This window comes from Stomoxys calcitrans, chromosome 2 (genome assembly GCF_963082655.1).
Source record: "Stomoxys calcitrans chromosome 2, idStoCalc2.1, whole genome shotgun sequence".
Lineage (NCBI taxonomy): Eukaryota > Metazoa > Arthropoda > Insecta > Diptera > Muscidae > Stomoxys > Stomoxys calcitrans.
Window position 1 is genome coordinate 170476230 of NC_081553.1, and position 21129 is coordinate 170497358.

The 21129-nt window shown below is 39.1% G+C and overlaps 1 protein-coding gene across 16 annotated transcripts in view; it reads right to left on the reverse strand.

Annotated features, from left to right (window-relative positions):
- LOC106081644 (uncharacterized) overlaps positions 1 to 21129 on the reverse strand; it is a 235329-nt gene that overhangs the window by 89888 nt on the left and 124312 nt on the right. For 10 of the 16 annotated variants that reach the window (XM_013243756.2, XM_059363302.1, XM_059363301.1 and 7 more), the window contains 4 exons: positions 18615 to 18729; positions 13841 to 14271; positions 1301 to 1844; positions 1048 to 1159 (listed from right to left, as the gene is read on the reverse strand). In XM_013243756.2, coding sequence (XP_013099210.1) covers positions 1048 to 1159; positions 1301 to 1844; positions 13841 to 14271; positions 18615 to 18729 — 1202 coding nt within the window. The remainder of the gene's footprint in view (positions 1 to 1047; positions 1160 to 1300; positions 1845 to 13840; positions 14272 to 18614; positions 18730 to 21129) is intronic. The other 6 variants (XM_059363308.1, XM_059363310.1, XM_059363304.1 and 3 more) reach the window with 3 other exon arrangements.

Genomic DNA, 21129 nt, shown 5'->3' on the forward strand with positions numbered 1-21129 from the left:
ATGCGTTCACACCACGTAACATATGATTTGGATTTGTTCACAGTTCAAGGATTGTTTTGAAGTCGGTAGGTTAGGTAAGTTTGCAATGAGGGCGTGGATATTAATCGGCACCTTGGCACTATGGACATACACTTAAGTAATCCGCTTGTTGTGCACTCTAAATACTTAAAAGTAACCTCGAAAGAGAAAATTAAAGTCAGGACTTCCGCGCTACTTACAAAATTGTTTTCCTTAACACGCCACTAAGTTGGTCCATATCTGGTATTTTGTCCTCACCTACCTGCTGGTGTCTGTTAGTCACGGAAGACAGGCTATGAAATAAAAAGGCTTCAAGATCTCATCATCTTCCCAATATGTCCTCCGCGTGCTATCACTTGACGCATCGATTTTGCATAAGTGAGCTCGTAGTCATTTGTGTCCCGTTATAATACCGAAAGCTTTACTGACCACCTTTTCACTTGCTTTCAGTCCTCGTCTTCTCATGATCCGGATCAGCCCATTTTCGTCGTCCTAGCGCCCTTAACTCGGACTGCATGGATCCAAAGACGAGGCTATTACTGAAGTAGAAATGAGTTCAGTATGGCTTTCGGTATCATTATCGGACAGATAAGACAACGGGCGCACTTACGCAGAATAGGTGCGGCAAAGTCTAATAATCTAATAATTCCTATAACAATGCTGACCCTTACCATAAAGAATTTTTTTAAACATTCACATCACAGTTCAGAGAAAATCTCTCGTCTTACAGTTGGGGTCACAGAAACATGAGCTTAAATAACAAGATACACTTTATACCCAATACAATAATTTTTTGTCGATGGATTTGAGGTTGAAATAAGTCTTTTGTATACGTATTTCTAAATGAGCCTCCTTTGAATAGCATAAGTCACAAAAAAGCTTGCATCTTATTGATAAATGTAAACAAAAATCTGTGCAAAAACGTAAGTCAATCTCGACATGGAATGACAGAGTGCAGAGTTCGTCTCAACTCAAAACGAACTGAGGATGCTTGTGCGGAATTCTGGACAACCAACAAGAAATACTTACTCCGGTGGATCATATGGAAAACGGGCTATAAATACACAACAACGTCCTTTGCCAGGTATATCCAGCATATCGACTTGTGGCTCACTGATGCCATTCAAATTGTGATTGCGAGCTAAAGTACAAAAAGTAAAGGCAGACAAAAAAGTTTATGTAAAGAAAAAAAGGTTAGGATGGTTCGGATAATAAGCAGGCAGGGGATTTAGATGACAAAATGGACTGCAACTTTTGCATAAATGTTCCGCAAACTACTTACTTTCTAAGTCCAAAGGAGCCAAGGCCAAACCACTACGACTGTGCAGCATGCTGTCTTGGAACTCATCCAAGCCCCAGGTATTAGGTGGTATCGGTGAGCAAGGCGAACTGCGATTTCCATAACGCGTCAGCGGTATATCGATCTCGTCCAGCATTTTCATCTTTGTAGCATTACGTATGGCTGCCGATGTAAAGGGATATGAGGCGGACGAAGCCACGTCCAAAAACGAAGGCGGTGGACCGAAGGTATTTTGCATGCCAGCGGCCAACCCACTGACACCACCTCCCAGGCCGTACAGCGAAGCTGTGCCCGCCAGGCCCGAACCCAGGCCAGTTAAGCCAGCAGTACCCAGTAGCGCACTTGTGTCCAGACCCATCGAGGGGTGCGTCAATGAGGCACCCAAAGGAGGAATCCCTGTTGCAGCGCCTGTGCCACTCAAGCCCAGCGCCGAATAGCTGTTGGTACCCGTGGGCAGATTATGCGAGTTCAGCGAGAGTATAGGCATAGTTGTGCTCTGTAAATTGTATAGTTGTATTGTGCCACGCTATTATATCAATTCACCATTGGTTTTAGTTTTGTGGGATGTGGGGTTCAATATAATTCAAGGTCATACAAAATAGCGGTTAAAAATGCCAAAATCCGAATTAAATTTCGAATTAGGTTGCATTTAGGTTTTGTTTAGTTGCATTGTTAGTAAGAAATTTGGTTGTTGTTTTTTTTTTTTTTGGTTGTTTGGTTGGTTGTTTGGTTGTAGTAGTGTTGCATTTTTTACAGATTGTGAAATTTTTGGTTTGTTTAGTTAATATTTTGTTGTTGTTGGTTACACATAATTTTTCCAATATTTACAATCACACAAAGGACACGCACACGCACAAACAGAAATGTATATAAAAAATATTTTCGATTTATTAAATCATAGAGGTTTTTAAAATCAAATGCCACACACGTAGAGACGCATACAATATAATTTAGTTAAATACACATATACATATGCCATTTAACGCACACACACACACACACACACACACATACGAAATACATGTATGCATGTATGGTTTTGTGTTTATATAGAAAATATGAAAGCGATAGTTGTTTGTATTGTTTTGTGAAAGAAGGGGAAGAACGTTTTCCATGGGCACAGGAAACGGATATGAAATTTGTTTCACACCAACTCACACGCATATACACACACACACACATGCACGCATCCACCCAAAACCCCCATCAAACCCAGAGCCATTTACACACATAACCACACACACACACACACAAAACGCAAAAGTAATGCAGTAGTAGAGGAAGAGATTTTTAGAGCAAGAGAATAAGATGGAGAGATATATGTTTCATATATAGTATGTCGGTGTGTTTTTGTAGAGTAGAGCGTAGAAAGATAAAAAACATATGACGACAGCACATACAATAGACAGGAAAAAGTAGAAAAGAGAAAGAGAAATCAAATTGAAATTGGTTTTCCTTCCTTCGTTGGTTTACAAAGAGAATAGTTGGTTGGTTTTTTTTTCTAAAGTTTAAGTTATTTGTTAGTTTAGGATTTTTAGTTTTATTTAAGTTGAGTAAGACAACGAGTAGCGAACTTGTCGCTTGGTTGTCGTCATCGATAATGAACTTTGAATGTCTGGTGTGACTGATGACTGACTGACGCGTCGAGAAGGAGAGCGAAAGAGGGAGAGTGAAGACTCTTTACGATTTTAGCGCATTGTGATAAGCATTCGAATGATATTTTGCTAGGGCATAGCCCTCAAGGATGACGAATGGTGTACCATTATTTCAAACTAAACGCTTAAACAACATAACTAAACGAATGTGGGCCATAAGTGGTCAATTTACGCTAAAAGAATAAAAGCAAAAACAACAACAACACTTCTTGAATAACTTTCGAGAGTAAAAAAAAGCAAATGTAAGCGAAACTTTCATGCACAATTCGAGTTTAATGAAATGCATATCCAGACAAAAAAACATTCATACACAGTTTTGTATACTCGTATACATACATACTCGTACATCCATATGTACATATATACATTCGTATAAGAAGCATTTAGCAAAGTATAAAACATACATACAATGAAATAAAAAAAATGCCCTATTAAATCCAATTAGCTAGCATTTTTAATGTTTCATAAATCAAACTTAAGTTTTAGCATTAATTCTGCTTTTAAAATGGGTATTAACCATAGTCTTAATTTACACTCAAGCATATTCTTCCATCATTGCACAAATATTTCTGTTAAGCTGAATGTAAGATCTCATATCAAAATTCACTCAATAAAACTCTCAAAACAAGTGATAGCCTGCTGAATCTTATAAACCCTCCCCCATGGATCGCATTTGCGAGTTCCTTTCCCGGTATCTCTTTTTAGGAAAACAAAGAATAAAAGAAACTACAATAATTCCTATGCTAATTGAATTGAATGTTGGAGACCATACAAGAAGTCACTGTGTAAAATTTCAGCCAAATCGAATAAGAATTGCGCCTTTAAGGCCTCGTCTTCTCACGATCTGGATCACCCCATAGGATTTTCGCTGTCCTTCCGACCGTTTCGCTGTTCCACAGGGTTGCATGCGCATTCATCACCCACGCCCTTAACTCGAACTGCGTCGATCCGAAAAGCTTCGGGTTAACCAAGTTTATAGCAGTTCTCTGGCCTTCACTGCCCAATCGTCTGCTTTCTTATTCCCAGTCACTCCGCTATGGCCCGGCAACCAAACGATGCGGATCGTGTCTTCCTCAGAGAAGGCGTTAATCTCATTCTTACCATCCAACGCTGTTCGTGATCTTACCGACGTCCTCGCGTTAGCACCACACTATCTCACGCATTCCGTGATCACCCGGATCTCCGCCTGCAAGGCCGTATTATGGTCAGGAAACCACAAAAAAGGCCTCAGTCCCTGGGTTCTCAATATAAACCCACAGGCCCACTCTGTCCTGTAGCTTTGATCCCTACGTGTAACATGATCTTCCAGATGGCAATACTAAGGTTCAGTCAATCCGATACTGTGCCGCTGGCAGCAGTGCCCCGCACTGGACCTCAAGTGTCGTCTTAGGTATTCGATCGGAAAACTCTTTCATTCTCATATACTGCAATGGCCTGAGCTACTCCCATCCTCAATCCATTCACCCATCTTCTTAAGTCTGGTAGCCGCAGTGGCTGCCTCGCACTTAATCTAAATGTCTATGGGTCGGATATCAAGATTCCGGTGTCTCCGTGAGTCCCGTCGTATTCTGTGGAAAATGCGTTTTCATCAAAAGCCTCAACTTGTCTCATGTCTCATGACATGGGTTTTTGAGAGAAACTTTTTTATCTTGGCGGCGTCATTAACACAATCGACCTGTTCGCAGGAAAGCTTCCAGGGGACACGTTTTGCCGTTCTGGTAATTTTATTGTATTCCTTGAGCTGTGTTTATTATACATACATCCTCATTTTTACGACGTGCCCTGTTATAAAGTCTGCGGACCTCTTTCCCAATAAAGTGAATCTTCCCGGTCATCCAGGGTTTTATTGGGCTGATTTCCTTTCCCGAAGAGGACAACTGTTTTCGAAAGACCCCTCCAGTGCAGTCCTAATCCAGTTGAGATTGTCGTCAATATCTTCTATGTTTGGACAATCTTAATTATCTTGCCCAAATCTTCTTCTGAGTAGACTTCCGAATTTTGTCCAGTAGATTTTCAACTTATACCGGAAGCTTATCGACCGGATAAAATATGACCATTTATTACATAAATCTTGATGCCATTGTTTCTTTTTTGACTTTTTCCCATAACAAAATCTAAATGACTTTAACCATCTACTCTGCTCATGACCAGAAAAATCTATACGTACATGGCAGTAATTACTGCAGTTTATTTTTGAGCCATTTATTACTGTGCCGGAATAGGAAGGTTCTTTAAAATGCTTAACAATATCAATCAAATGAAGCTAATCGCATTAGAGACCAAATTGCATCAGATAACCATGAACTAATTTTATATACAAACAAAAACAACTTAGTTTCGTATGTTAAGTCAAATGTAATTTGTTTATATACATATAATGTATGTACGCGTTTATGTACATATGTACATACCACTCACATGTGTTTCATAGAAGTATGAAGAGTTGTACATCACAAACTCATTACCCCAACTGCGTATACTTTTGGTTTCTAGCCATGTCGTTATATAGCAAAAACGAATTAAATCCTTTAAAGGTCTATCTACGGATAGACCTCGTCTACTATGGTCCCGAAAAGACGCATGTGGTTTTGATTTTGTAAATATACATATGTATATGGTAACTGACACAGATAACATGCTGAGGATATGGAAAGAACATTTTAAGCAACTGCTAGTGCCCGATGTTGGCGGCGAAGAGGATACGGCAGAACCAATCCCTGATGATGGTATAGAATGTTTAGCTCCTAGTCAGAATGAGGTCCAAGTGCAGTGACCCGACTAAAGAACAACAAGGCAGCAGGAGCCGACGGGTTACCCGCTGAACTAATTAAGACCGGAGGCGACACGCTGATAAGGCGTATGCATCTGCTTATCTTCGTTCACTACAAAGCCGCTTTCGATAGCCCTTACGTTCAAAGGCATTTCAAGCAGTGTCTGCGTATGGTATCTCTGCAAATCTTGTACGACTCTGCAGGATGACACTTGCTGATACGCATTATTCAGTAAGAATAGGAAAGAATGTCTCTGAACAATTCAATACCAAACGAGGTTTAATACGAGTAACCTACTGAACAAGATTATACGAGATGCAGATGTGAATAGATATGGCACACTAATCACAAGAGAACACATGCTACTCGCCTATGCCGACGACATCGATTTCATGGATCGGTCACTGGAAGTAGTAACTGCAATCTTTGAAATGATCGAAGGATAATCAATGGCAGTAAATGGAGATAAGACAAAACGGATGGTATCAATACCCTCAACGTCTTGTACACCACCGAGCAGATAAAGAAAATGAAGAAAGTTGGAAACCACAACTTTGGGATAGTCAGCAATTTTATCTACCTCGGCACATCCGTTACCCAACAAATTACACTAGTTTTGAAATAAAACAAAAAATAAAATAAACAGATGTTACTTTGAATAAAGCAAGCAGTTTAGAAACAAGACCACCTCTCGACAAATGAATATTACACTATACAAGACACTGATACTACCCGTGTTATATGGTTCCAAAGCATGGGTACTCATGAAAGTAGACGAGGCAGTGCTGGGAGTGTTTGAGAGAAAGATTCTTTGTAAAATTTATGGACCTGTTTGTATTGATGGAGAATAACGGCGACGTATGAACCACGAATTATTTAAGCTATATGAAGACGTAAACATAGTCAAACGTAACAAAATACAACGACTGCTTTGGATAGGTCATGTTGTCAGAATAAATGAAGAACCTCCAGAACCACCCATACCGGGACGACCAAAAGCGCGATGGAAAGATCAAGTGGAGAAGGACATCTCGAAACTTGCAGTCAGAGATTTAGAAGAAGCGCAGAAGATCGAGGCGCTTGGAACGTTATTCAAAGTTCGGCTATTAAGACGAATATTCTGTCATAGCCAATTAAAGTAATGAGCCACGAACTGTATGATGATGTTAACATAGTTAAACGTTTTAAAATACAACGGTTACATTAGCTAGATCATGTTGTCAGAATGAATGAAAAAGCTCCAGATAAGGAATCTCTTAAAGATGACCATAGTGGAATACACAAAGGGGAAGACCAAAACTCCAATGGAAAGACCAAATGATAAATGTCACCGCGAAACTGGGCGTCAGCGATTGAAAAAAGAGCGCAGAATATTCAGGCGCTTTGAAATTAGTTCTACATTCGGCTAGTGGAACTAATATTCCGTAATGGACATTAAGTAAGTATCAGAACAAAATGTTAAGTGGATTACTTTAACCGTTCGAATGCTAAAAGGTCTTTTATGAAGAAAATATCAACTTTTTGGATTGAAATATGGGGGTGAGAAAAATGTTCAGCTGACAAAGAATTTTTTTAATTTCTTAGTGTAAAAATCATCTGTCACTATCGATAACTTTTTAACATACATATATGCATTATATATGAACATATTATACGTGGCTGAACGTTATGTATAAACAAATTCGCATTGTGCTCATAAACAAAAACAGTCACACTTGTCTTGGTAATTAATAATTGTGCCCGTTAAGGTACATTTTCTACTAAGCGTAGTAAAGTCTATAGAACTTCCACTCACTGTCATCGTCATCGTACTTTGTCACATGAGAGTTCTTGACGTCGAAAGAGTAACATGCTAACATTAAATATTTAAAACATTCAAAGCAAGAGATTAAACATTTAACATATGACAATTTGCATTTTAAATATTTAAATACAACAAAGCATACAGATGAAGAATCGGCGCCAGCACAGTCAACAGAAGCCGTAGCGAGAACAACGAAATAGCACCCTTGAAAGGGATCTTGTACGGCGAGAAGCGGGGCAGGGAAAAGGAAGCATAAAACGCGAAATTTTAAATAAAGAAATGAAAAAACACTTCACAACAGGAATGCTTAGACATAAAATGTGACTAGAGTTTTAAAACTTCGTTAGATATTCATTTGAAGTACTGCGAGTTGTGGAAATTCTTGGTCATTACGGAACAGATGTGTATCACAGGATAATGAAAAGATTTGTGTAGTAGGCACAAGGGTTGTGGGGGAATTTCTAATGGTAGATTTAAGGCTAAATATTTAGTAGCAACCATTCACTTTTTTGTTCAAAGCTTAATATTAATGAGAATAAAGGTATCTGGAAATTTATTTTCTTTTGACACTCTAACCATTTCATAAAGAATAACAACATGTAAACTAACAACAATTACAACATTTGCAATATTTTTCCATCAAACAAATCTGTTGTCTTAGGAAAGTTCTTTTTTTATAGTAACTGTGCAACATTTCCCTTCACAGTGTAACTTTAGTCGTGAAGAATATGCAACTTGTTGATATTAAAGTCACTTCGTTTAACATTAAACCTTTAGGTACTTCTTCCGCCGTAAAACATTGTTCTATTACGCAAAATTCTTTGGGAAAAGTCAAACATATTTTGTTTACAGTAAAAGGAGCTTTGTTACACGTAAAGATGACTTTTTTACTTTGTTTAGCTCTCACGTCTCTTCTATTTGGCAGAGAGTGTGAGAGAGTGAGAGTGCTAGGCATTCGCTCAAATGTTTAATTTACGGAATTACTCTCAGATTGTATTTAGACATGCCTGTCTGTCTATTTACGAATTGTTGTAATCAAGATACATTCTTCATTTGTCCATATTATTATGAAATAATTCGGACAAATGAAGAAGAAATTGTTGTAGTCAAGATAAATTCTAAATAAAATCAGAGAATGAAGGCTTTTGATTTTTGAGAAATTGTTTCAGATAAAGGTATAATTCCAGCATACTTTTTTCTGATTGTCATTTTAAAGTGTTAAGTTAGGTTAAGTGACATTCTGCCACCAGATTCACTTAGACATTTTCGTCCATATGAACAGGAAAAGGAATTTGTCTTCTAGTTCCCACCGTTGAACCATCCAGATTGCTTCTTAAAGGACCCCAACTTGCGAATGTTCACATCCTAATTGAGACAAGTTTTCAAAGAAATGAGAACATTTACTGGAACTTCATCTGCTTGCCAGTACACCCAAAACCCAATTAGTCGTCTAGCTTGTAACCATCCGTATATAAGTCTATGTATCTTCTGTTAAGAGGGATATCGTAGTTCCAATCTGATTTATCAGGAATAGTGGTACATTACTTTTTTTTATTAAAAAGTGGCTCAGGCAATGTGTAAACAACACTGCCTAGAACATCGGACATTGCACTTAGGATAACGCAGTATCCATAGCCGCTGCAAGACCGAAGAGAAATCTCTTCTCAGTGCCTAGCTGCAATGTTCCGAGGCATTAGGTGTAGCTTTACATTCAGTGCAACAGATAATGTCGTCCTCAGTGCGGATGTGATGAATAAACAAGATACACTTTGGATACGGTTGACTATTGAACATTAGGTGGACTTTTAAAGCGCCGTCCACCGAACAACAACACCATATAGTATATACCTAGTGTAAGACTCACGGCTTAATCACCCAACTTTTGCTAATGGCTCTCTTGCAGGTGGAAAGGGCTAGAGTTGCCTTTCTTACCCTTGTTAAACTGATGTATTTGAAGTTCCTGAGATATATTTCTAAGAAACTTTTCCCTAACCACAATAGCAGTCATCACACTTTTACACATTTTTCTTCTAGAGACAATAATATCTTAAAGGCTATATTCCAAAGTAGAGCTACTTGAAGTGTTCCTCTGGTTACCCATCGTTTTTGATCTACAGATCCCAAGCCTGCCGTAATACATCATTTAGTAAGTAAATTATTAATAGACATTGTAACGGTAGTGTTGATGACTAGAAACTCCAGCTCGTTCATGATTGACGTAGGTTTTAGATTTTTGACTCAGACACAATTTAAACAACAAACTCCGTCTCTTCATGCACCACGTTGTTCCCAGGAAAAGTGTGTCAACGAGTAGCTCCAGTATTTCCTCACTTCACATCCATTCTCCGCCTTTCTTCACTTCTGCATTATTTTTTCCAAGCTGAAGCTAATAGAACGATGATCAGAGAAGTTGTGGTCATCCAACATTTCCCAGTCACATTTTCTTCCTCTGATATTCTCCAATATAAACCCAGCAAAATTTTTGCTTCCAACGATGTAGAAAAAAATTAAGTTTTTTGGGGATATGGGTGTACTCCAAAACCGCATCAAATTTTGTGATTTTAACATGAAGCTGAAAATTTAACCATTTTCCTACATCCTTTTCAACGAATTGTTATCCCTTCTTTTATTATTGTTAAGGTTCAATATTTCAAGTGTTGTTTTTTAAATTGCTTTACAAAATAGGATTTAAAAAATATCTTGGGAAATAGTAAGAATAGCGCATCGTAAAGTCAACATAGAAGAGAATTACCATAGAATCTTTCACTGAAAAATCGACCAAAAATTCTGCAAATGTATGACGAAAACTTTTTTAAAGCACCTAGCTCAAAAAGTCAAAAATGGCATACAGCGTTCAACCAAGGATATTTCCCTTAGAAGCTACTAATCATGCAATTCATTCATAACTCCCCCATTTTATATTTCTCAGAAGCGGATATTTCTCAGATTGGTCCAGTGCCACGAGGACCGTCCTATCACATGGCCTGGGCTAATTGAAGCCACGGCCAATATGTGCGGTGATGTCATGCAAAGCAGTTGTTGTACTATGCATTCTTCGAAATCCATGCTGATACTAGGCAAATGGAAATTCTTCTAAGAGGCTCGAGAGAGGTAATGCCTCAAGCGTCTTTGCTACTGGTGAGAGAATAGAGTTCGGTCTTTACGACTCCCCCAAACTCTGGTGCTTCAGTAGTGGGATCACTCTGCCCATTTTCCAAACATCGGGGACTATAAAAGTGTTCAAAGACAGGTTGAGGACAGTAGTAAAGTACTCAAGCCAAGATAGATCCAGATTCTTCCGAATCAGAGTAGAGATTCCCTCGGGGCCCAACGCCTCTCCATAGGCTCGGAGACCACGGATACGACGAATGGCTCTGCTCTTTGCGCTGTCACTCTCGGGATGCACAATAAATTGACGGTTGAAAAACCTAGCGCATCTCTTCGAATCAGTCAAGGTTACGTCGCCAAAAGTGACTGAGGTCCTGCCATCCCGTCTACCGGGTTTCGAGAGTGACTTAACAGTAGACAAGAACTTGCCTAAACCGATGCCTAAGTTACATTGCTCCAGGTATTCCAGCCACAAATTCCGCTTATGTTTGTTGACTACCCTGTTTATTTCCAGATTCAGCTCGCTGATTTTGGGGTTAGGGGGGTCCTTAAAACGAATCCCATCACGCTCGTCTGCGAGTACCACTGCCAGTGCCAGGAAATTGGGACATACTTGGGGTATTCGACCGGCTGTTATAAAGCGAGCAGCTGCTGCGTTAATGATGTCTCGGAATTTCCTCTCTGCAACTAACACATTCAAGAGGGATGCCAGTTCACTGAAGCGGCGATTGGTGTACTCTCTGAAGCTAGCCCAATCGGCCTTCTTCTGATTGATAAACGTCCGGCTCTCAGAGATTATAAAGTCGGGTGGTCGGTCGGTGGTGTGAATTATGGGGAGGTGGTCTGATCCCAAAAAAATGACGGCTTGCCTAGTTACGTCACTCAAGAAATCAGGGGATGTAATGGATATATCTGGCGAGCTGCTACACCTGCTCTTGGGGTATTCGACCGGCTGGTATTAAGCGAGCGGCTGCTGCGTTAATGATGTCTCGAAATTTCCTCTCGTCAACTGGCATATCCGAGAGGGGTGTCAGTTCTCTAAAGCGGCGATTGGTGTACTCTCTGAAGCCAGCCCAACCGGCCTTCTTCTGATAAACGTTCGGCGCTCAGAGATGATGAAGTCGGGTCGATGGTGAGAATAATAGGGAGGTGGTCTGATCGCAAATGACGGCTTGCCAGGATACGTCATTCGGGAGATCAGGGGATGCAATGGTAATGTCTGGCGATCTGCTACACCTCCTCGTTACCCTAATGGGGGGCATCCTCATTCACCGTGCAAAACGTGAAGGCTTCAATCTGCTCTATCAAAACTATGCCCAGATAGTAGCCCACTTATGTCGGGCTTGTAAGCCTGCCCATTAATTGGGACACAGCCACCAATCGGCGGTATGTATACGTTGTATAGCTCTATCTCGGCAGTATCCAACTTGACTGCTATCCCCATGCACTCCATGTAGGTGTCCCTAACGCCAGACGCAGGCGATATGGGTCTATACTGCACGGAATGGTGTATCGCGAGGCCCAATCCCCACCTCCATTCCTTGAGCGATCCTTACGTAGCATATTGTGTCTGTGACAAGTGTGCAAGCTGCAGGTGTTGATCAGCTTTATCTCCTAGATCGCTGGAACCAATATGTTCTTCCGGCTCATAAAATCCACTCTCTGATCGATCTTGCCTCTGAGACCGTTGCAATTCAATTGCAAAAATGATACACTTCCCGGCACTGGCCTGGCAATATTGAGGCTGGGATGCTACTGTTGCATACATTGCCGCACGGGAGAGGTCGGGGGGAGGTCACATAGTCCGACGACGAGGACGCAGAAGGTGACGACGACGACGCTGTCTATGTTCACACAGCACCTTGCAACATATTCAGTGTGACTATACTCTAGTATGGATGTAAGGCCAGAGCAAGACCGGTTACACCTCACCAACACCGATCGATGATGGAGGCGGTTCTGGCAAACCGAACAGAACCAGAGTCGGGGGTTCTTTTCAATCCCAGCACCGACCAGAAGCGTGCGGAGAAGGCACTCCGGGATATGCTTCTCCCATGACGAAAAAGAACGAACAGGTACACTAAGGCGGCTGCCCTTGCTTATGAAGTTTCAATCGGGTCAATCCGGTGCGTACAACCGGCTGCCCTTAACTGGCGATAGGCATTAGCATCTCTTTCCACATTCAGGATTTTTTCATGCAGAAGCGGTTTCAACCAACAACTCAAATTTCAAAGGCGGCATTGTGTGTCATATATTTAAAATTTTTCTAATTTAATATTTAAGATAGAATACAACAACAATAAGCTAACTTTACATCTTTGAGGGTGTTGGTGGGCAAACTCAATTCGGTGTCGAAGAAGAGTGGAAAAAGTTGTAATGTGTCAAAGAAATGCGAATAGTAATTAAACCAAACAAAACAAGGCAACAAAAATTAAAAGCAGAGTTAAAACAGAAGATTTAACAATCACAAGAACAAAAATCTTATCATAACATCGAACAATTAAGCCAAACAAAAGAGCGCAAGTAAAAGTACGGCAAGGGAGGAAAGAATGAAGGAAGAGGGCAATTAAGAAGGTGCTTCGTATTTACAAAACATTAGCGGAAGAGTAAAAGTAAAAGCGTTAAACAACATAAAAAAACACAAAGAAAAGCAGCAAAAGACATAACAGCTCCATTAATGTTCACTTGACGTCCAGCTAGTTCTACGTAAACACATGAGTACGATGTACGTACGTACGTAATGTAAGTGACTACGTAATTTGAGTACATACAACAATTCGACTCTTTCTCTGAAAGGACACAACAACAGCAATGAGGCTAATTACGAGGTGTGGTATGATAAGGCAGGGTGTTGTGCTATGAATTGCGAGAGACAGTGGAAGCGAATGGTTTTGAAAGCGCTTAAGACCGGATAAAGACAAAATGGGTGGGTGGGTAATGGCAATGGCAATGTCATTGGCATGTTTCGGATATGGTGACAAGGGGTGCTGGGTGTTGATTTTCATTTTTTTTTGTTTTTTGGTGACAAAATGATTGGGTGAGCCAGAAAAGAAATGACGGTGATAATGACAATGTTGTGTGGTGTGGTAGCTGATTGGTGTGGTGATGTGGGTTGGTTGGTTAGTAAGTAGTTAATTATTGAGGTAGTTGCTGTTGTAATTGCTGAAGAATTGTGGTAGTTTACCTGACTTAATGCTGATGGCATAGACTTCATCGTATGAATATTTACCGGCAATGGTGGAATGCCAGCGATTCCACTTGTTCCACTTAACAGCTTGTCCACGGCTGAGGTACCCGCATGTGCAGCACCATAGGCCGCTGATGCCGCGGCAGCGGTTATGGCATGACTGCTCATGCTCGAGGAAATGCCACCGATTGAATTTGGCACTAAGGCCGATATGGATGTTAGACCTGTACCCGGGCCATGAGCAGTGGTCCCCGTTAGACTTGAAACCGCACCAGTTGGACCACTACTGCCGCCGCCACCACCATTTGGTAGACTCGAGGTTAGGGCCGACGAATAGCCCGTTAAAGCACTGCTGCCCATGGTTCCAGCGACACCCGTTGACCCACCCAGTACAGCTCTCTTATAACGATTCAGTTCTTCTTCAAGTTCTGCAAGGAAAAAGTCAGAGAAAAGTATTAAGTTAATTTGAAATAAACAATTTTAATAAAAACAAACTATATATAGAAATTAAAAAAATCATGTCCAAATAAAGCTCCCGAAACCTTATTTTATCTTTTGACAGGAATTTCTGTTGCTTTTGATAAGTTAGGTTAGGTTGAGAAGAGGACGTGGATATTTTGATAGGAATTAAAACAAGTAAAAGCGTGCTAAGTTCGGCCGAGCCGAATCTTATATACCCTCCACCAAGGAGCGCATTTGTCGAGTTCTTTTCCCGGCATCTCTTCTTAGGCAAAAAATGATATGAGAAAAGATTTGCTCTGCTATTAGAGCGATATCAAGATATGATCCGGTTTAGACCACAATTAAATTATATGTTGGAGACCTGTGTAAAATGTCAGTCAATTCGAATAAGAATTGCGCCCTTTGGGGGCTCAAGAAGTAAAATAGAGAGATCAATTTATATGGGAGCTGTATCGGGCTATAGACCGATTCAGACCATAATAAACACGTATGTTGGTGGTCATGAGAGGATCCGTCGTACAAAATTTCAGGAAAATCGGATAATAATTGCGACCTCTAGAGGCTCAAGAAGTCAAGATCCCAGATCGGTTTATATGGCAGCTATATCAGGTTATGAACCGATTTGAATCATACTAGGCTCAGTTGTTGGATATCATAACAAAACACGTCGTGCAAAATTTCATACCAATCGGTTAGGAATTGCGCTCTCTAGAGGCTCAAGAAGTCAAGACCCAAAATCGGTTTATATGGCAGCTATACCAGGTTATAAACCGATTTAAACCACACTCAGCACAGTTGTTCGAAGTGATACTAAAACACTATGTGCAAAATTTCAGTCAAATCGGATGAGAATTGCGCCCTCTAGAGGCTCAAGAAGTCGAGACCCAAGATCGGTTTATATGGCAGCTATATCAAAACATGGACCTATATAGCCCATTTACAATACCAACCGACCTACACTAATAAGAAGTATTTGTGCAAAATTTCAAGTGGCTAGCTTTACTCCTTCGGAAGTTAGCGTGCTTTCGACAGACAGACGGACGGACATGACGAAATTAGTATACCCCCCATCGTATGGTGGAGGGTATAAAAATCGGGTTTATTTACAGAAAAAATTGTCAACGCGGGTTATACCCCCTAATGCCGGCGACATTTGTGAGGTAAATGCCATGTGAAAACTTCTCTCCCAAGAGATGTCGCACTGCAGAACGCCGTTCAGACGGGGCTATATGGGTGAAAGATCATAAATCGGGGTCTGTCTGTAGGCAGTCGTATCCAAATATGGTCCGAACTGCGCCATATTCAAGAAGAATATGTAAGGGTCTCGCTCAACTCACTGTACCAAAACTCTTTAAAATTAGGTAAATAATACGCCACTAATTGGTAAAAGAGCTTCGATGGGAAGATCGGTCTACATGGGGGCTATACTGGCATATATATATAATACTCTCCGATATATATAATACTCTCCACGGATGTCGAAGAGCCTAACACAATTCACTTTGCAAAATTTACTGTTTTATGGAGCCGAGGCAAAAAATCGGGATATCGGTCCATATAGGAGATATATCGAAGTATCGTCGGTTATGGACTATACCTAAGATGTCAAGAGGCGTACCGCAGTGCGAACCCTATTTGAGGAGAAGTTCTTTCAGGGCATAGAACTTCCCAAATGTCGCCAGAATTAGGAGGGCTTAACCACCACTGAACCACCAGGATTTTAACCCAGGCGTTGTGCGCCATGGTGGCCTCCAGATCATTATTGACGTTTTTGTTTAGACGCCAGTTCCCGAATGTTTCCTCTTTCAATCTGACAGCATTCCAGCGTGTCAGGTTAAAGCAACTCTTGCCCCTTGATTTAACCGATTTAACTTGAATTAAGGGAGTGGGCGACGAATGCGCACTCAACATTGTGGAACAGCGAAACGGTCGGTATGACGGCAAAAATCCTATGGGGGGATCCAGATCGTGAGAAGACGAGGCTATTGCTGCAAGGAAGCTAGAAGGAGGTCAGTATAGCTATTGGTATCATAACGGGACACATAGGACTACGAGCTCACTTATGAAAAATCGGTGCGGCAAGTGATAGCATGTGTAGGGCATGTGGGGAAGATGATGGGACATTGGAGCATTTCCTATATCATTGTCCGGCTTTCGCGGCTAAAAGACAACAGTACTTCGGTGGCGGCACAATACCCGACATGAACCAACTTAGGGGAGCGGTATGGAAAACAATTAAGTATTTTGTGAGTAGCACGGAATTCCTAATTTAAAATTTTCTTTTGAGAGGTTAGTTTTTAGAGCGCACAACATGGCTTAGGTGTATATCTATAGTGGCATGGGCAGATTAATATATGCACCCTCGTATTCAGCCTAACCTAACCTAATATTAAGATAGGCGCTTGAAATTTTGCGCAAGTACTTCCTATTAGTGTAGGTCGGTTGGGATTGTAAATGGGTCAAATCAGTCCATTTTTTGATATAGCTGGCATATAAACCGATCTTTAGCCTCTATAGGGCGCAATTACTATCCGATTTTGGTGAAATCTTCCAAATAGCGTTTTAATTATGATTTCCAACAACTGTGTTAGGTATGGTCCATATCGACACATAAGCTGATAAAGCTGCCATATAAACTGGTCTCCCAATATGTATTTTTGAGAGTCTAGAGAGTATAGTTACCATCTGATTTGGCTGAAATGTGCATTAACATTTTTCTATCGGTTCATAACCTGATATAGCTCCGAACGCTTGATTTGATTTCTTGAGCCTCTAGATAGCGCAATTACTGCCCGATTTCGCTGAAATTATAAACGTAGTATTTTTGTTTGGCTTCTAACAGCCATGACAAGTACGGTCTATATCATTCATCGCTTTTACTTAAATCGCTTTTACTTGTGAAATACATTATCGGATTACAATGGCTAGATACAATAGTATTAGAAATTTACATGGACCAAGAATTTTCTATAGAGTCGGAAACGGATATTTCAATGTATTGCAAACTGAATATACCTCCGTCCGGGTATGAAAACAATGATATATAAGTTCAACGTTTTATGAGAGAAGGTAGTTCACGAGAGAACATTGTATAGCATTTTTATCCCTAAAGGTTTTTAATGTCATATGGAATTTTCAATCAAAATTCATAAGAAGTACTTTATGTAACTTGAGGAAACATATGTATTGGGTTGCCCAAAAAGTAATTGCGGATTTTTTAAAAGAAAGTAAATGCATTTTTTATAAAACTTAGAATGAACTTTATTCAAATACATAATTGGAATTTTGTTCGATAACCTTTTGCCATCTTCATGGCAAATTTAGTATTCCACGCTCATAGAACTTCTGGCCTTTATCTGCAAAAAACTGAACCAAGTGCGATTTTATAGCCTCATCATTGCCGAAAGTTTTACCATTTAAGGAGTTCTGCAAAGATCGAAATAAATGGTAGTCTGATGGTGCAAGGTCAGGGCTATATGGTGGATGCATCAAAAGTTCCCAGCCAAGCTCACTCAGTTTTTGGCGAGTGACCAAAGATGTGTGCGGTCTAGCGTTGTCCTGGTGGAATATGACACCTTTACGATTGACCAATTCTGGTCGCTTCTCCTTGATGGCTGTATTCAATTTGTCCAATTGTTGACAGTAAACATCCGAATTAATCGTTTGGTTCCTTGGAAGCAGCTCAAAATATACCACACCCTTCCAATCCCACCAAACAGACAGCATAACCTTCTTTTGGTGGATATCAGCCTTTGAAGTGGTTTGAGCTGGTTCACCATGCTTGGACCATGATCGTTTTCGACTAACGTTGTTGTAAACAATCCATTTTTCATCTCCAGTTATGATTCGTTTTAAAAACGGATCGAATTCATTTCGTTTAAGGTGCATATCACAAGCGTTGATTCGGTTTGTTAAATGAATTTCTTTCAATACATGTGGTACCCATATTAAAATTGACGCCAAACAAACAAATGCAAACAAAATTTCGCGCAATTTTTTTCTAAAGCAAGCTTAAAGTAACAGCTGGTAACTGACAGAAGAAAGAATGCAATTACAGAGTCACAAGCCGTTGAAAAAATTTGTCAACGCGACTATATTACTACTATATTACCGACAATTACTTTTTGGGCAACCCAATAATTCATTGCTTAGTTTTATTTGCTTCTTCATTATCAATGTTGAGGTACCAGAGTAATGTTGTAATCACTTTCTGACTTATAACTTACATTATAATTTTTCTTTAAACCCTACAATCAATGAACGTTTGATGAAACCAAATATTTTTATAGAAATGTTTTGAATTACTCACCTGTTTTTGATATGGTTTTAAATTCGCTATTTGTATTCAGTATGGAACTTGATGGCATGCCTGATAACGCTGCAGATGTTCGGGGATGTTCTAGTTCTGCTAAAACTCGATTATCCTGCGAAAATTAAAATACAATGTGAACGATTTTACAGAATCACAAATTTCAAGCACATCCAAAGCTTCAGAAAACACTTTCTAAATTTCTTTAGTACATGGACATAACCAATTTGAACAATTTAGAAAATGTTTTTCATAAAATGTTGAGCTGAAATGTTTAGCTAATGTAATCGGATACTTGTTGTATTTTTTGATAATGTATGTACATATTTCTATACTCCATTTCATAATACGTAACACTTCAACAACTATTAGGAGTTTTTAAAATTATAAAACTGTATAAACAATTCCAGATCTGTCATAAATATATGATTAATATTTGTAAAATAAAAATCTTATTGCTTTATATCGTGCTAAATCTGTTGTGAAAGTGACACATAGGGATTGTATATGTTTGAATATTTGTATACAGTAACGAGCAAAAACCAGCAAATGTTGCTATATCGTTTTTTTTTTTTCTACAAAAAATCAAGGATTGCCCAAAATCTACTTCTGTTTCTCTCAGTAGCGCAATCCATTCACCGTAACTTTATTTATTTACCTACACAACTTGATTAAATCTTATATATTATAGTTATAGTGCAGGCTTATAAGAATAGTCATATATCCTTCTTAAGAAATAATCAAATAATTTTTAAAGGAATAAATATTTACGAATATCATTATAAAAAATAATATTGTTTAAAGTAAAAATATAAAATTTTAAATCAGCTAATTTCAAAGAAAAATGGAAAGTCATTTTTTGAACGTTTTGGATATTCTGAGGAAAAGTATACCATAGACATATGGTACTTGTATAAAACTGTCATTCAGATACTTAGTTCCTTCTTGTAAAAGGGACAAGTTTCCTAACCCTTCTAGATAGGGCAAATATTAATTTGTCGTAGAGGTAATTAGGTGTTTGCTTCCAAATAATTTTATGTAAGAAGGTAGAGATCTAGTTTTAAGTAGATTGTTGAAGCTACAACCATAAGGGGAAGTAGCCAAGTGAGAAACATGTTGAGTCCTTCTTATACCATAGACATACCTAATAATGCTGTTGAATGCTACATTTAATTTTCGTTGGCTTAATGAATCGCAGGTTGATAAAAGTTCACACCCATAGATAAGACCACGAATTAGAAATGTCTTTGCTAACAGAATTCGAATGTTTGATTGGTGTATAAAAGTGTGTTATCCACAGTGCCCGCATCTTTGCATATGTCTGCACAGCTACAGCATTTACAGCACCAAGTTAAAGAACTGTTAAAAATCACACCTAAATTCTCAAATATCAATTTTCTGTTGATTTATGGTTATATCGAGGTCTTGCAAACTAAATCTTTTATATTTGTGAATAACCATCACTTTCGATTTCTGGGGGCTCTGAAATAAACCATTTGCTGTAGCCCACTTATTTACATAGGACAGGTCCTCGTTGAGTTTTGCAACGCATACATACACAAGGATTTGGTTGGGTAGGAAGATCCTTTGCTTAGAGCGAAAAAAAGGAGCGGACCAACACTACAATTGGCTGTGATATTGAATCCCTACGTATACTGACTGTTGCCGATTACTAGCATATGATTAAACCAATTTGATAGAAGTATCTCTGGAATTGACAAAATCTTCTGAGCTTAGTATATAATTTATAATGATCAACCGAGCCGAATGCTTTTGAATGATCTAGTAGTAAGAGAAAACTAACATTGCCATCATCAATTTCATTTCTTATTGATTCCGAAACTTCAACCAATGCACTAACGCAACTATGATGGGCACGAAACCCGGATTGTCTATCGGACAACAAAGATTCATGATGGAGATATTCGGACATTTGTTTATGCAAAAGCTTCTCGAAAACTTTCGAAAGGTAACATAATATAGAAATCTGACGGTGCCACTATTTCATTTAAAGATTGGGATTATTGTCGATCTTTTGCAAATAGTCGAATATCCACTGAAGATTAGAATTGAATTAAAGAGATGAGTTAAAAAAGGAAGAAGGTAAGGAATTAAATTTCTAATGAATCTTGGCTCAATCGTGCGAAACACATCTAAACTCAAAACTGCAATCAACATTTGTGCTTTCCGGAAGCCTATTGGTGTTTTGGTAAAAATTTGCGTCTACATCTTAGGTCGGAATATTAACAAAAGTTTCATTCATTTCATTTTTATCACCATGGATCCACTATACATTCTTTCATCTAAAATGCTTGTCCTGAAAGAAATAAATTATGTAAAACCAACGCATTTGTTCTGCTTCACAAGCTCAACATAATTTAAAAAATCTTTTGTTTTTGATATTTTATTCATCATATTAATTTTTTTTATTTTTTTGGATATAGTTAATAAGTACAAACATGTCCTCCATCAATTCCCAGTTATTATTTAAAGCTACAACTGAAATTATATCTTT